The sequence below is a fragment of the Fukomys damarensis genome, unplaced genomic scaffold (genome assembly GCF_012274545.1).
Source record: "Fukomys damarensis isolate Sample0158 unplaced genomic scaffold, DMR_v1.0_HiC HiC_scaffold_12, whole genome shotgun sequence".
Taxonomy (NCBI): domain Eukaryota; kingdom Metazoa; phylum Chordata; class Mammalia; order Rodentia; family Bathyergidae; genus Fukomys; species Fukomys damarensis.
In genome coordinates, this window is record NW_022900924.1 from 33,457,872 (window position 1) to 33,472,114 (window position 14,243).

At 37.3% G+C, this 14,243-nt stretch overlaps 1 protein-coding gene across 1 annotated transcript in view; it reads left to right on the top strand.

The window, feature by feature from the left end:
* Nucleotides 1-6,956, top strand: part of Fndc3b (fibronectin type III domain containing 3B) — a 250,556-nt gene extending 243,600 nt beyond the window's left edge. Inside the window, exon 25 of the mRNA XM_010632407.3 lies at nucleotides 6,390-6,956. Coding sequence (XP_010630709.1) covers nucleotides 6,390-6,701 — 312 coding nt within the window. The 3' untranslated portion in view covers nucleotides 6,702-6,956. The remainder of the gene's footprint in view (nucleotides 1-6,389) is intronic.
* Nucleotides 6,957-14,243: the final 7,287 nt, after the last annotated feature.

The window sequence follows — 14,243 nt, forward strand, 5'->3', positions numbered from 1 at the left end:
AGTGTTGTGTTTGTACTTATTTACAATATTATGATTGGTGACTTCAATAAAGAAGATTTTAAATGGAGCTCTGCCTTTTAAAATTGGGTTGAGGCAGGAGGAAAAGCCCTTAATGGTGCCGCTGTCAAAATGAATGAAAAGAGAGAAATACACAGCATGGCCAGCTTCCCTGATTTACAGAGCTATACAGTCCCATGGAAAGTCGCCCCAGTGGGGCACAGCTCTGTGGCAGGCGTGATGAGCAGGCAATGTCATGGCAGCATCAGCTCCTAAGTCTCAGGAGCCCACAGTGCCTGTGACATGCTGTGAGCACCAGGCCAGGGTTATTCGGGCTCTCTTCAGTTGATTCCTGCAAATCCTGTGTGGTGTAGGCTCCAAGGTTCCTTGGCGCCGGGTGATTGTACTGGAGTCTATAGGTTTCCTTCCAGGGCATAGGGGAAGTATAATCTAGTAACAGTGTAGTGATAAGTTATATAATGTGGTATTATGCTGCCATCCCTTAGATGCACCGTACATGCCAGGCACTTTCCAGGAAGGTTACTGTACGTTTAATCTTAACAATAATCCCATGAGACTCGGTTTATCTTCATGAGGGAAAGTTGCATCTTAGGAGCATGACACCTTCAAAACACAGATGTTACACAGATTTTGAATTAATTTTCAGTGATTTTTGGCTTCTGAATGGTGTCTGGGGCTTTTGGATCCATATTTTTATTTTAAATAGCCATAGATAGATTTGCAAGCATAATATAGTAACACAAATAATTTGTTTTCATTTAGTCACATAAAATGCAATTGGCTGCTCCCACAGCTATCAATTCAGTTTTTTAAAATTCAGAGAAGACATTTTATTTCATTTTTAAAGTCCATCACCCTTGCTTTTCTTGAACCTGGAAATCCTTAATGTGTTTCTCTGAAAAGTTCTTCACTTCCCTCCTGTGAGAGATGTGGCTCATGTTAATTTGCTGACATAAGACATTATAAATCAGACCAGGATAGAAAAGCTATGAAATGTCCCTTGATAATGATTAATATTTGGAGTACCTCAGAAACTATTCACATTTTCTTTGAGACCGATCTTAAACTACTTCAAACTGATAAAATGAAGATACTTCACACAATTTTTGTATCAGAAAAGAAATGAAATTTTAGTATCCCATGAGCAATTATTAAAATAGTTTCATTGGAAGAGGCCAGAGAAAAACTAACATTAACTGCCTGACCACTAATGGGCAAAATCCTGTGCAAGGTATTCCAAAATTTTGTTGTTTCCTCCTAGTGATTTTGAGTGTTGAGATTTACCACATCATTTTTACAGGTGAGAGTATTAAGGCACAGAATAGTGAGTCTCCCTGGGTCAAACCCAGCTGCAATCCAGCTAATTCCAAATCCGGAGCCCTGTCTGTTATCCAGCCTGCCCAGCTATCCCCTGACCCTGGCAAGTCTGACACACAGCTCCACGTCCACCCTATAAGCAGATGCCTCAGAATCTCCACAGAGGCTGCCTGGTTTACCCTGTTGTTACTTTCTGTTCCATTGGACAGTTGTCCATGCCTGTGCCAGTGTCACCCTGTTCTCATTACATCACTGTAGTTTTCTACTGTGTCTTAACCTTTAAGATAGCCCCCCAACACAGACACACACACTCTGTTTTTTAGGAGCATCCTTCTGTTTCTGGGCCTTAGACATATATTTCTTTAATGGTAACATATTTAAAACATGTCCTCAGACTATGGAACAGTATCATGAGGAATATGGAATAACAAGAAAATGATATCAGTCCCGTGATGGCTGTGATTATCTACACAAAAGCAAGTCAGTATTCATCCAGTTTTATATAATCACAATACTCAGAAAATGGAGTATTCTGAACTTTCAATTTCTGCTATGTAAGAATTCATCTAAGGGCCTAATAAGCATTGTAGACTATTCTGAAATTTATTAGAAATGCCATATTTTCTGTCAACACTGAAAATAATTTCATCATTGTTATTAATTCCATTTTTTGCAGTGGTGGATATGCCTATACTAAAATCTCTGTTTAGTCTGTGGTGGATATGTGTGTGTATGTGTGTGTGTGTGTGTGTGTGTGTGTGTTTGTGTGGTAATGCTTCATATACACATTTACTGATTTCTGGCATTTAATCATTTCAGACTATATGGGATAAGAATATCTTTAGTATTTGGAGGTTCTGATTGGATAACATTTACTGAACTCTATCAAGCCATTGTACTGGTTGCTATGGAAATAATAGTACACAGTCTCACAATGCATTTATCCTAAAGGTTAAAAAAAATAATGTTAAGACTACGTTGGCAGTGTTTGTCAAAGATGAGAGCTATCCAATTAAAGTAACAAGAATGGCTAAAATAAGAAATATAAATTAAAGCCTAAGTTTTCATTGGACTTGTCATCAAGAAATTTCCTTCTGTTAGATAGTCTTAGTTCTTTCACTGTTTTTTTTTTTTTTTTGCTTAATTTCAAGAAAAGCATTCCTTTGCTTTCTGAATACATTTTTCAGAGCTCTTCGCTGTAAGGACTTCAGGTTGAAAGTTTCCATCAAAATTAATATATGAAGTCTCCCGAGATATTCTGAATTAGGTTTTGAGGAAATTAAATACTATACCTTTAGACTAGCTTTCTTAAAAGGATAAAGTTATGCAAATTCTAAAAACTATATAGAAATCATTTAAATTGAAATGTCATTTATATTCACTTTCCAAAGATCTTCTAAAACATTTGTGGGGACAGGTTATTGCAATGTAGTCATCCTTGGACAGCAGAAATTAAGAGGCCACATCACACAAACACTGCCTATGCCTTTGCCTGGCACAGACTCGGTCTATGACTAACATCAGAAAGAAAAGGCAGTGTTTCCTTTAAAGGCAGGGGGACCCAAGCTGGAGCATTATGGAAAGTCTGTAGTTGAGACAACAGGAAAACAGGCCATGTGGGATAACAGGCAGAGGCCAAGAGCCCAGACCTCATGTCACCACATCCTCATCCGATGGACATGAAGGGACGTCACTGCCCAAGGAGCTGGTATAGACAGTGGGGGCCGTTCTCGTGGTGAGCATCTCTGAGTTAGGGATGGGCTCTCATCTGGGATCCATCATCGCCCTTGTTTACTGTGGGATTTCAAGAAATGACCGTCCTCCTTGAACCTGTTTATTACTCTCTAAAATGGAAGTAATGATGTTCACCTGACCTCATCATTAGGAGGCCTCATATCAATGAAGTTGATTTATCTCCAGCATATTCTTTTCCCCAAACATCTTGCACAAACACTTTCCTTGCATTTGGTCTGCTGTGCCACCCCAGGAGTATTGCTAACTGTCCTGTGTTACAGACTGGGAAAACAAAGGTTTATCACTGTTACTAGCCTGGGATCACAAACCAGCTAAGTGGCAGAACAAGGACTTTGGCTATTCAGTTCTTTGAGAGCCTTCCCTGAGGCCTTACAAGACCAAACCTGGTTCCCATCAGCAAGAACTGAAACTGCTCTCACCCTTTGATGAGTGTAAATAAACGTTTCAAGAGGTGTGGCCTCTAAAAGATTTGATGAGAAAGGTGCATAAGAAAATCTTGTAGCTACCTAGGAATCACACAGAGAACCAAAGCAGGAAGGCCCTGCTTTATCAAAGTAATACACTACACCTGGAAGTGATAAATCTTTCATTTAAAAATAGCTTCCTAGAAAAGATTTCTATTAGAAAATACCACCTTGACCATATTAGGTTTAAGAAGTTAATCTAAATTAGAAAGGACAGAACATTAACAATTAAAATGTCTCCTTTAAAGAGGAAATGCATTGTTTTCCTGATATCTCCTACATGTTGGGAAATAGGCTGTTTCAGGAAGGTACTGTATAGATTAAGAAAGAGCTGGCTGTGTGTGGGTAGAAGCCATCACCACGACAACGAGCTCATCTAAAAACGTCATTTAGATTCGTCCTTGGAACAATGAGTGGTGAGGAAGAAATGGTTCCCCAGTACCACAAAGAGTCCTCTTAGAGCCCTTTCCTTCTTAGTTGTTCCAGCCCAACTCTGTAGCTCTAGTTGCTAAGGCGCATTCCACAGTTTGTAAAGAAACAGGTTACTTGACGGGAGGAATGTGTTTACAGTCTTACAAAGGGAATAGCAAAAGCAGTAATAAATTTGGAAAAGTAAAAGCATACTGATGTTCTGGGGCTTAGTCACTTTACAGAAAAGACAAAGTCTGCTTATAAGATTTGAAAATGATGAAGGGAAATCATAAGAAACAAGCTAAATATCAGGTGAATTTTGTAAATCAGGTCCCTTTTCTAACCTTTAAGATCCTTGCTGTCTTTCAGTTTGTTCATCACTCAGTACTTGTCCAGGATGCTCGTGTTCCCTAAGGCATGTCCTGCTTTGGTAGAAGTTTTGCATACATACCAGGCATTAGAAACACATAGAGAGATATTTGAGGTTCCCAGAAACTCTGAATAGCTAGAAAGTGTCAATAACATTGAGTTTGTTGGAATTATTTCATTTCTAGTGGACTCATATTAATTTGAGCAAAAAGTTTTTGGAGTTGTTTTTAAGTTCTAATTAGTAATAGCTGATGATTCCATACCAGACATGTTTAAGCACTTTTACAGGTACTGAGGGCTAATCAGACATTGTTAATTAGTTCTTTTTTTACTCATTAGCCAGATTCTTACTGATTTGGTTTAATTACAGGTAGTTTTTCTGTTTCTAGTCACCGAATCTCATGTAAGCTATAAATTTTTGTGTGATTGTTATTTCCTCTCAGTTTTCTGAGGGCGCTATTGCTGTGATGGGAGAACTTTGTGAGGCCTCCTTCCTACAACCCTTTAGAGAGTCTCGTTAGTTCATTCAGTACAAAGAGTGATTGATCATTTTAAGAAGTTTGCTTAAAACAAACATGTCCCTGATATAATAAATCACTTGCTGATTATATTAAGAAAAAAAAAAATCCCAGATCCTTGCAAGAAACCAGCGTGGTCATACAGCATATGAAATACTCAAGATGGGCTGCTAAATTATTTAAATGTTAATTTGTGATAAATTGGATTACATCAAAAAATTTATTAAAGCAATTAGACAAGCTTCAAAACTGGGAGAAAATATTCACAACATATATATTTGCCAAAGGATTTAAACCTAGATCACACAAAGAACCTCTCATAAATTAACAAAGTTGAACAAATTAAAATGAGAAGACTTGTGCCTCTCTCTGCACAAAAGAAGTTATATGAATGATCAGTAAGCACATGAAAAGATGAGCAGCATCACTGGGCTGAGGTACCTTTCATACCCACTAGCATAACTGAAACACCAAGACTGACAATAACAAATGCTGATGAGTCTGGGGAACAACTCAGACTCTCATGTCTCATAGATGGCTGCTGGGAGTGCAAAGTGATAATAGTCCTTTGGGAAGACTTTCTCATGAAGTTAGTGACCCAACATTTCTAGTCCTAGACATTTGCCCAAGAAAAATGAAAACTTTAGTCCTCAAAGATTTTTACAAAATATTCATAGCATTCTTACTGTGTAAAACCTCTGAACTGGAATGACCCAAATGTTCATCTAAAAGAAAATAGATAACGTGAGGTATAGTATAGCAATATAATGGAACAAGAATCAGCAATAAAAAGAGTGACTACTAACGGAATCGGTCAGTAACATGGAGGAATACCATAGGGGCACAGGAGAATGCATATGCTGTATGATTCCATTTGTATGAGCTTCTAGAATAGGCAAGAGAAATTGCAGGATTAGAAATTAGAATAGTTTTCACACTTAAGGGTTTGTGAGGTATCTTGGGGGCAGGGTTATGTGTCAAACAATCATCCAACCAAAAGCTTTGCATTTATTGTGTGTGCAATTAATTGCTTTTCATTTTTTTAGCATAAAAATGTCAGTTTGAAGACCAATTTAGAGCTATTTGTATTAAGGCCTCTTCCGTTTGACAGCCTAAATTATTAAAATTTGGCTTTATATATCTTTATCAGTTAAAATGTCAACAGCGTTTCTCCTCGATACCCTGATTCCTTCCGTTGAAGTCAGAGTCACTGCATTATATATTGTGCTTTCTTCAAAGTGTATTGGAGCTGAGGATGTAACTGGGTGGCAGTGCACTTGCTTGGCAAGCTCAAGGTCCTGAGTTCAAGCCCCAGTACCAAAAAAAAAAAAAAAAAAAAAAAAAAAAAAAAAAACAACAACAACAACAACAGTGATTTGGAATACCTCTTCTGGGAGAAATTCTTTTTAATTTAATATTTATTGTTATGGAGTGAGTTTTAACCACACCTGTATCCACAAGGCTCCTGAGAGTATATGATGATTACTGTAGAGACCACAGTGTTATAGATTAACTAGGACTTTCCCTGTTCTTACAGGTGTACAAGGGAGAAGAAGCCACATTCCAAATCTCAGGCCTCCAAACCAACACGGACTACCGTTTCCGCGTATGCGTGTGTCGGCGCTGTTTAGACACCTCTCAGGAGCTAAGCGGAGCTTTCAGCCCCTCTGCAGCTTTTGTATTGCAACGAAGTGAGGTCATGCTTACAGGGGACATGGGGAGCCTAGATGATCCCAAAATGAAGAGCATGATGCCTACTGATGAACAGTTTGCTGCCCTCATTGTGCTTGGCTTTGCGACTTTGTCCATTCTATTTGCCTTTATATTACAGTACTTCTTAATGAAGTAAACAACCCCAGCAAAACTAGAGGTATGAATTTAATTGATGCTACACATTTTAATATACACATTCAGATACTCCCCTTTTTAAGCCCTTTTGTTCTTTGATTTATATACTTCTCTTGTTTTACAGATTTAGCTAGGAAAAAAATGTCAGTGTTTTGGTGCACCTTTTTGAAATGCAAAACTAGGAAGAGGTTAAACTGGATTTTTTTTTTTAAAAGAAGAAGAAGAAGTAAAGAAGAAGAAAAGCAAAGCAGATACCAGAAATTAGTTTTCTTATGTTTTCTTTTAAATTTTTCAAATTTGTCTTTATTCTGTTTTCACTGATGTCTTTTACAAGCCTTTGATATTTTTTTATGTTACAGTTTAGTAATTTATATATATTCACCAGTCACTTCTTTTGTCTTGATCATCTATATCTGTGAACAGAATCACTGTGTGTATAGTTACAGGGCTAGGATTTTGATGTTGTCAGAGTATGACCACACAGCCATGACACACAGAAGATGTCTTCACTCAGATAAGGCTGCCCTTAACCATTTTGTCACCCAGTTATTTAACTCTGTTTAGCTCATTTAAATCAAAATGTGTACTTTAATCTAAAATGTTTTAATAGTCTGTATTTCTTATGATTTTAACACTATGAGCTGCCTGTATAAGAAATCAAGTAACCAAAATACACCTATAAATTATGGAGCATTGTAGATTTTACCACATTGATTCATAGCAGTAACTTTAAGAGGGCATTGTGCAATAGTTAGTTGTTTCCTTGTTCAGCTATTTTAAAAGCTGCTTTAACTTGTTTGTCTGTCTTTGTATATAACTACTTCTAATCTAATCACTAGAGTTATTATATTCTGTTACGTTTGACCAGAATTATATGATGAGAACTGGTGACAGTTTAGTGCCTCTGCCCATTGTTCATGATTTACACTAATGTGAGCAGTCTTCTTACATGCCAGCTCATTATTTTTGAAAGATTTGCCTTTAGGCTGTTCTTTGAGGTATCAGTGAAGTGATTGAATTTCAATACTTTAATTCAGTGCCCATAATATTAATGTAACCACAAATGAAAACTTGATAAAACCCAAAGGGGGGGTCATCTGAATTTGTAGTTCCTGTTTCTGTGGGGTTGACCTGCCATGTGTGGAGTGGGAATGGTATTTGGCGGTAAGCACAGGGTGTTGGGGATCAAGGAGCCTAGATTCTCTCCCTGGATCTGTCACTGACTTGCTGCGTGACCTGAACACGTCACTTTACCTCTGTGTGCCTCAGTTTTCCCATGCATGAAAAATAAAATGAAATAAAATGGGGATTCTAATGTTTGTAAGTGCTTTGAGATCTTTGATCAACAGGTGCTATTGGAGTGCAAAGCGTTACTCTTGCATGTTTATTTTGACTCATGAGATAATCAGTTTTAACCCAAAGTCATTGGATTATTTATATGAAGTCCATAATGTTCAAGTACCTCAGGGACACTTAAGAGTTGGAGGTGCAAATATATTCCAAAAGGGTGCAACAGACACAGCATCTTCCCCCACTCCTGTCTTTTGTATATTTGTGCTATTCAGTTTTTCTTGATCATAGCTCTTTTGTGCTTGGTCCATGTTGTCTAAGATGCAGTAAGTATCCTGTGCTAGCTTATAATATTCCCATACCAAAGTCATGGGGAAACCAACATTATTTTGTTTTTGGTTTATTTATACTATATTCTGCATACAGTACTTTAAATGCCAATTACAGTGCAATCTTTATTTATTGTAAAAAAATTTTAAATGTACTTATGTACTAATTTTCCCTTGTAGCATGTTATTTTTCGTGTGTGTTTATACTTTTGTAATTTTAGGTTAGTCTTGTTCCTGGCAACATCTGTAGTATTATTAACCTTCTGATTTTTTCTTGTGTTTTGAAAGATAAGAGCATCTAGTGCATTAAATGCCAAAAAAAAAAAAAATCCATTATCAGAGATTGAAAGGTTTACATGTACCCAAAAAACCATAATCATCTCTTGAAAGAGTGCTAAGATCAACAAATTCTGTGTGCCTATATCGATGTAGTAAGTTCTAGAGAGTTCTGTATTTTGTTATTGACTACAGTTAGTTTAGCCTTGCAACTGATGGCATCAAGGTAAAAATATTTTTGCCAAAGTTCTGACCTTCCAAAACTCATCCCTTATATTTACATATGTGAAATAGTCCACTATGACGTTACACCTGCATTTCTTTTTAGATATTTCATTGATGTGTTTTGAGGAAAAGGCATTTTTTAAGCATTGAAAATCAACTGAGTTTTTGCAAGGGAAACTTTTTTAACACACTTCAGAACTGCTGCTATAAAGAAATTATCTGAATTAGTTGAATTTTTTTAAGTAAGTGATACTTTAGGCCAAAATTACTATGAGTAGTTGATCTTTTGAGATTTTCCTACCCTTTCTTTAACCACCAGAAGCTGAAGTGTGTGAAATACAAGCTGACAGCACTTTATTTTATTGCTCTCCATTATTTGGTATTCATCATAATCCCTTCAGTCAGAAAATCATTACTCTGTGGCACTGTTTTGTATCACAAATTTGTATATGGGATATCAGTATAGAACTATATATATTGCCAATACACATGAACAGTAAAATAAAGTGTTATATTAACCTTATCTCTGTGCCCTTTTGCAATATGTAGGAATGAGTGAGAGGCTTTCTTATACTCTGACACTTCTGTATGTCAAACTCAAACCCAATGCAAGAAATTCCAGTCGTGTGGGGGAAAAAAAAAAAAAAACTGCCCTTTGTCCTCAAAGAAATTGTTTAAAAAGAGAACTTTTTTTAAAGATTTTTTTCATATTATCTGCCTTGTTCTTATCAACTTGAAATGTTGGCATTTTCTAACCTTGTTTTGTTTTCTACAGTAATTCAGTATTCATGTCAAAATTTGAAAAGTGCCCTAATTGAATGTGTTTGAATGTTATCCTTGAACAATTCTTTAAATTTACAGACAAAATGTTTTACCTCACTGTTGGACATACATTCCAAGCTTTTCAACTTTAGGAGAAAAAAAAAATAATCATATGTTTTTCTGTATTGTAAATTTTAGACTATTTCATATGCATTGTATTAAAACTGCCATATCAATTTTAATGTATAGATTTTGCAAATACTATGCTATATGTAATACCTAATTGTATCTGTAGTGTATATGTAATATATTTATGCCCAATAAATGCTTTAATTCTTTCTGACGTAAGTAGGGTTTTTCTGCCATGAATAGGATTGCTTTTGTTGTTGTTGTGCTTTTTAAATACTTCCATAACATCTTCAGAAGTTGCGGATTCAAATGCCATTAGAGGCAGGCAGGAGGCGTAGTATGTGATGCTTGCTGTGCCTTTGAAAGGAATTTGCACCTCAGCTCCTGCTGGTTGAGGTCTTGCAGGACTGCCAGGTGCAATTACACATGCTGATATTTCCAAAGAAGACAGAAGTCCAGCTGTCTCCATCCAGGCTCACTAAAGCATGACTGTGGATTATAAAGAGCCATTGACTGTCTACACTGTCACAGTGTGGACGGCACACCTCTTTGCCAAGCATTTTGTCTACGCCAGAACTCAGGAGGGCATATCTGCCTCTGCTTTGCCAGCACTTTGTATGCTTCCTCTCCATGACAACCTCAGGCAGGGCTAATGTTCCTTCTTCCGCCAGATCTCATTCAACAACAGCAATAAGGCATAGTGTTCCTAATGTGATTGGTTTCATCGTGTTAGGAAATCCTACTATCTTTCTGGGAGGGAAGAAAAAACTGTATAGAAAAAAAAAACTTAATAATTCAAAGCTTTACTTTCTAGTCGGGGGACAGTGGTATGTGCTTGTAATCCCAGCTACTTGGAGACTGAGGCAGGAGGATTGTGAATTCAAGCCCATACTGACAAACAATGAGACCCCCATCACAAAAAAAAAAACAAAAAGTTTTCTTTCTGCTTTAAAGTTTACTTTGTTCCTGTGGATGGAATTAACAAATTGAGCACACATCAGCCTTTGCATGCACATGACTCAAAACATTAACAGCACATATTTTTTAAAGGGATAGTGAAAGGGAAGGGGAGCCTTCTATTGGCTGAAAGAACTTCAACTCTTTGAAATGCTGTTAAGTCCATAAAATCCCTCCACTCCACCCCCCTTTTTTTAATTCCTTTACCATACTTACAGAGTGCGGAAGTGTACCCGCCGGAGAAGTTAAAATAAACTCTCTGGGACTGGGGATTTAGCTCAGTGGTTCCAGTGTCTGCCTTGTAAGCACAAGGACCCAAGTTAGATTCCCAGAACCAAAAAAAAAAAGTCTCTGAACTGAGAGATGCAGTTGAAAATGAAGATACCATAACAAAATGAGATTTAATGAGCAGAGTCATGAATGTTAGAGCAAGTCTTAACCTGAAGAGCTTCATGGGCCAAAAGGAAAGAACTAAAAATCCTCAATGAAATGCTTTATCCAGAGCACCTTTTGTTGGTACTTTACTTTTCACTGTATATCATCACTGGGGCTCTTCAATGTCTCTGTACTCTACACTCATAAAATGAGTATGGCTAGAGCACTGTTGCTTTTTCTGAAACTCCCCCAAAGTGATTCTACTGTGCAGCCCAGAATAAGCACCACTGCTCTAAAGGGAAATCTGTCACTGGTGCCACAGCTCTTTAGTTCTCCATCTTAGTCATGGGCAGCCTGATATCTCATGAAAGCTTCTGGCATGAATGAAAAGCTCACAGCCAACAACATGGAAGAATCAGAGCAAAGGGAGAAGCCTCAAAAAATCATAGTTATATCCAGAGAGATGAAAAAAGGCTAGGCACCTGCAAAATAAAGATAGAATTGACGAACTCTTGAAAAACAAAATGTTCTTGGAAATTAAAATTGGAGGGTTGAAAACAAGCAAATACTACGAAAAGAGCAAGGATCAAACCAAGATATCTAATAGCCACATATTAGGCTCTTCAGAAAGAAAGAAAACATGGGAGGAAATCATCAGACAAGTTTCCAGAATGAAAGGGCACAAGGAATTCATCACAATGAGGAAAGTGGTACTTCCACCAAGGCATGCCACCTTGAAATTTGGAAACACCAGGGCAAGGGAAAAATCCCAAAATGTAGGAAAGCTGGTCACATGGAAGGACTAGAAATCAAGAGTAGCTTTAGACTTCTCCATAGCAACACCGGAAGTAAGATGCTATTGAAGCAGTTACTTGAAGATTTAGAAGAAAGTGGATTTCCAATGTCAGTCAATCAGTAGTAAAATATGCCATCTCAGAAATGTAAAAATCTCAAAATTTACTTCCCATATACTCTTTCCCAGGAAGCTTCTAGAGGATATGCTCTTCCCTGTATGTAAATAAATTAGGAAATATCTGGAATTCCACCTCCAGTACTTTTCATTCAGGTTGGAAGCTGGTTTTTTGGCTCAAAAGGATGAAAACAGTTTTCACTTTCTTACCCTTTCTCTACCTCACTTCACTCTGTGTATAACTATAAAATGACCCTTTAAGCAAATCAGGATATCTTGCTTTGGTCTAAGTAAACCTCACAAATATTCATGGTGATGACAAAAAATTCCTACCTCTATTGCTAGATTAAGTGCCCCAAAGGCTCAGAATATTGTGTACATGAGTGAGGATGAGTCATTTTAACTCAGTAATATATATAGCATATTATATGGCACATAATAAAAACCAAAAAAGGGTTTCCTAAAGGGAAGAAGTTCATGTAGCAGGGATGTGAGCCAATTTTTCCTATTTCAGCCTGTAACATTTTGCTACTGTTGTGTTATTTTTAGGTGCAATATTTTCATTTTTAATAGAAATAGTTGTCAGTATTTTTAAATGTAGAAACTCAAAATATTGAGATTCTAGGTTTTATTGAAATTTAGAAGACTTGACAACTAAGTCTCTTAACAGAGATTTATCACTACAGAGGAATAGTGGATACACTTGTTGGTTGGGAGATTGGACCGACAGTTGACTACCTTTCCAGCTAAGCTGTTGGCCTGGACATGGGTGAAGTTTTTTTAATAAGGGAACGTCTCTTTGTGTCTATGTCTCTGTCAAAAGCGAGTGAACACAGAACATAGTGTCCACAGTTGGTGGAGCAGGTACCTCCATAAATCTATTTCTCCATGAGAACAACGAAACCAGTGAAAGAAACTACCCAGTTAACTTTTTCAGAACTCTGGGAGTCAAAGTTAATCATGGGTTTCTATCCAACCAAATTATAAGAGAAGTGTAATTCCAGTAAACTCTTGTGTGTATAAGCTATGGAATGTATAGACTTTCTACTGTAGCAGTGCTTTCCAACATGAGGATGCAAGATAGTTTTAGGTGGCACATTCTAATGTTTTACATTATGCGGTTTTGATCATCGATATTAAGGGAAAAATGTAACTGGCTTAGAAAAAAACAGGTAAAATTAAAGTAGACATTTAATTTTATAAAAGAAATACTAGTCCAGGTGTTACTCAGGTACGAAATCATAGGGATGAAAAGCAAAGGACTGAAGATCGAGAGAAATGTATCTTAGAGTGCTACCTCCTGAAATAGAAATGGATCAGTGCAACATGGCACACTTATAACACTGGCAAGTACATTCTTTCCCCCAGGTAAAATGTTCTCTTTTAAGACAAAATGAACAAGGGAGTGGAACTAAAAATGAGGATCCACATAAAGCTATGTTAGAACAAATACTATGAGTTTTGGCCACATGTTAAGCATCTGACGTGATCTTGTTTATGCCTGCTAACAACTCTTCAGGTGTGAGTGTGTCTATCCCCTGAACACAGGGTACTGAAAAAACTTGGGCAAAGCATGTGAGTAAGTATTGATGGGGGATTCAAGCCTGGCTCTGATTTATTTCTGAGGCCCACGGAGTTTACCCCTGTGATGTGCTGCCTGCCAAAAAGCCCTCCAAGTGTACCTGCAACAATGGTACCAGCCTTGGACTTTATTTCATATGGTGTCATTCAAATAATTGTAAACACACATTGAAAGACCAGGAGCTATATTGACTTTCAGGCTTTGAGTCCATGCCCTCATTCTCTCCTTTCTTGATAAAAGAAAAGGTCCAAGTCATATATTTGATGAAGGGATGATTGACCTATAAAGAACAGACTGAGTCTCCTTTGAGACAGTGATGTTTGTTGGCTCTATGCCTTGGTTCCTCCAATGTGGGTGAATTGAACTATATCACCTAAAGTCCTTAACCCAGTGACTATGAAGACTGGACTCTTAGATAGAAGGGCTTCAGTTCAAACTATACTTCCTTGATAAGAATAATCAAGAGACAGTCTCCAAAACCCAATTGAATGTGCAGCCTCAAATTAGGCAGAGAGAATTGGCGCCCAGTACTAAAATATATGAATTTTGAATGACAAATCTGCCAGAAAGAGTTGCTGAGTCAACACCAGTTCTCCCACTGCTGAAGGAACACCATTCTAACACACAGCTTAATGCAGATGATACCACACATGTTTAAGGAAATAGACTTGTATAGGAAAGGATAAGCATATGGTAGATGCCAAGGAT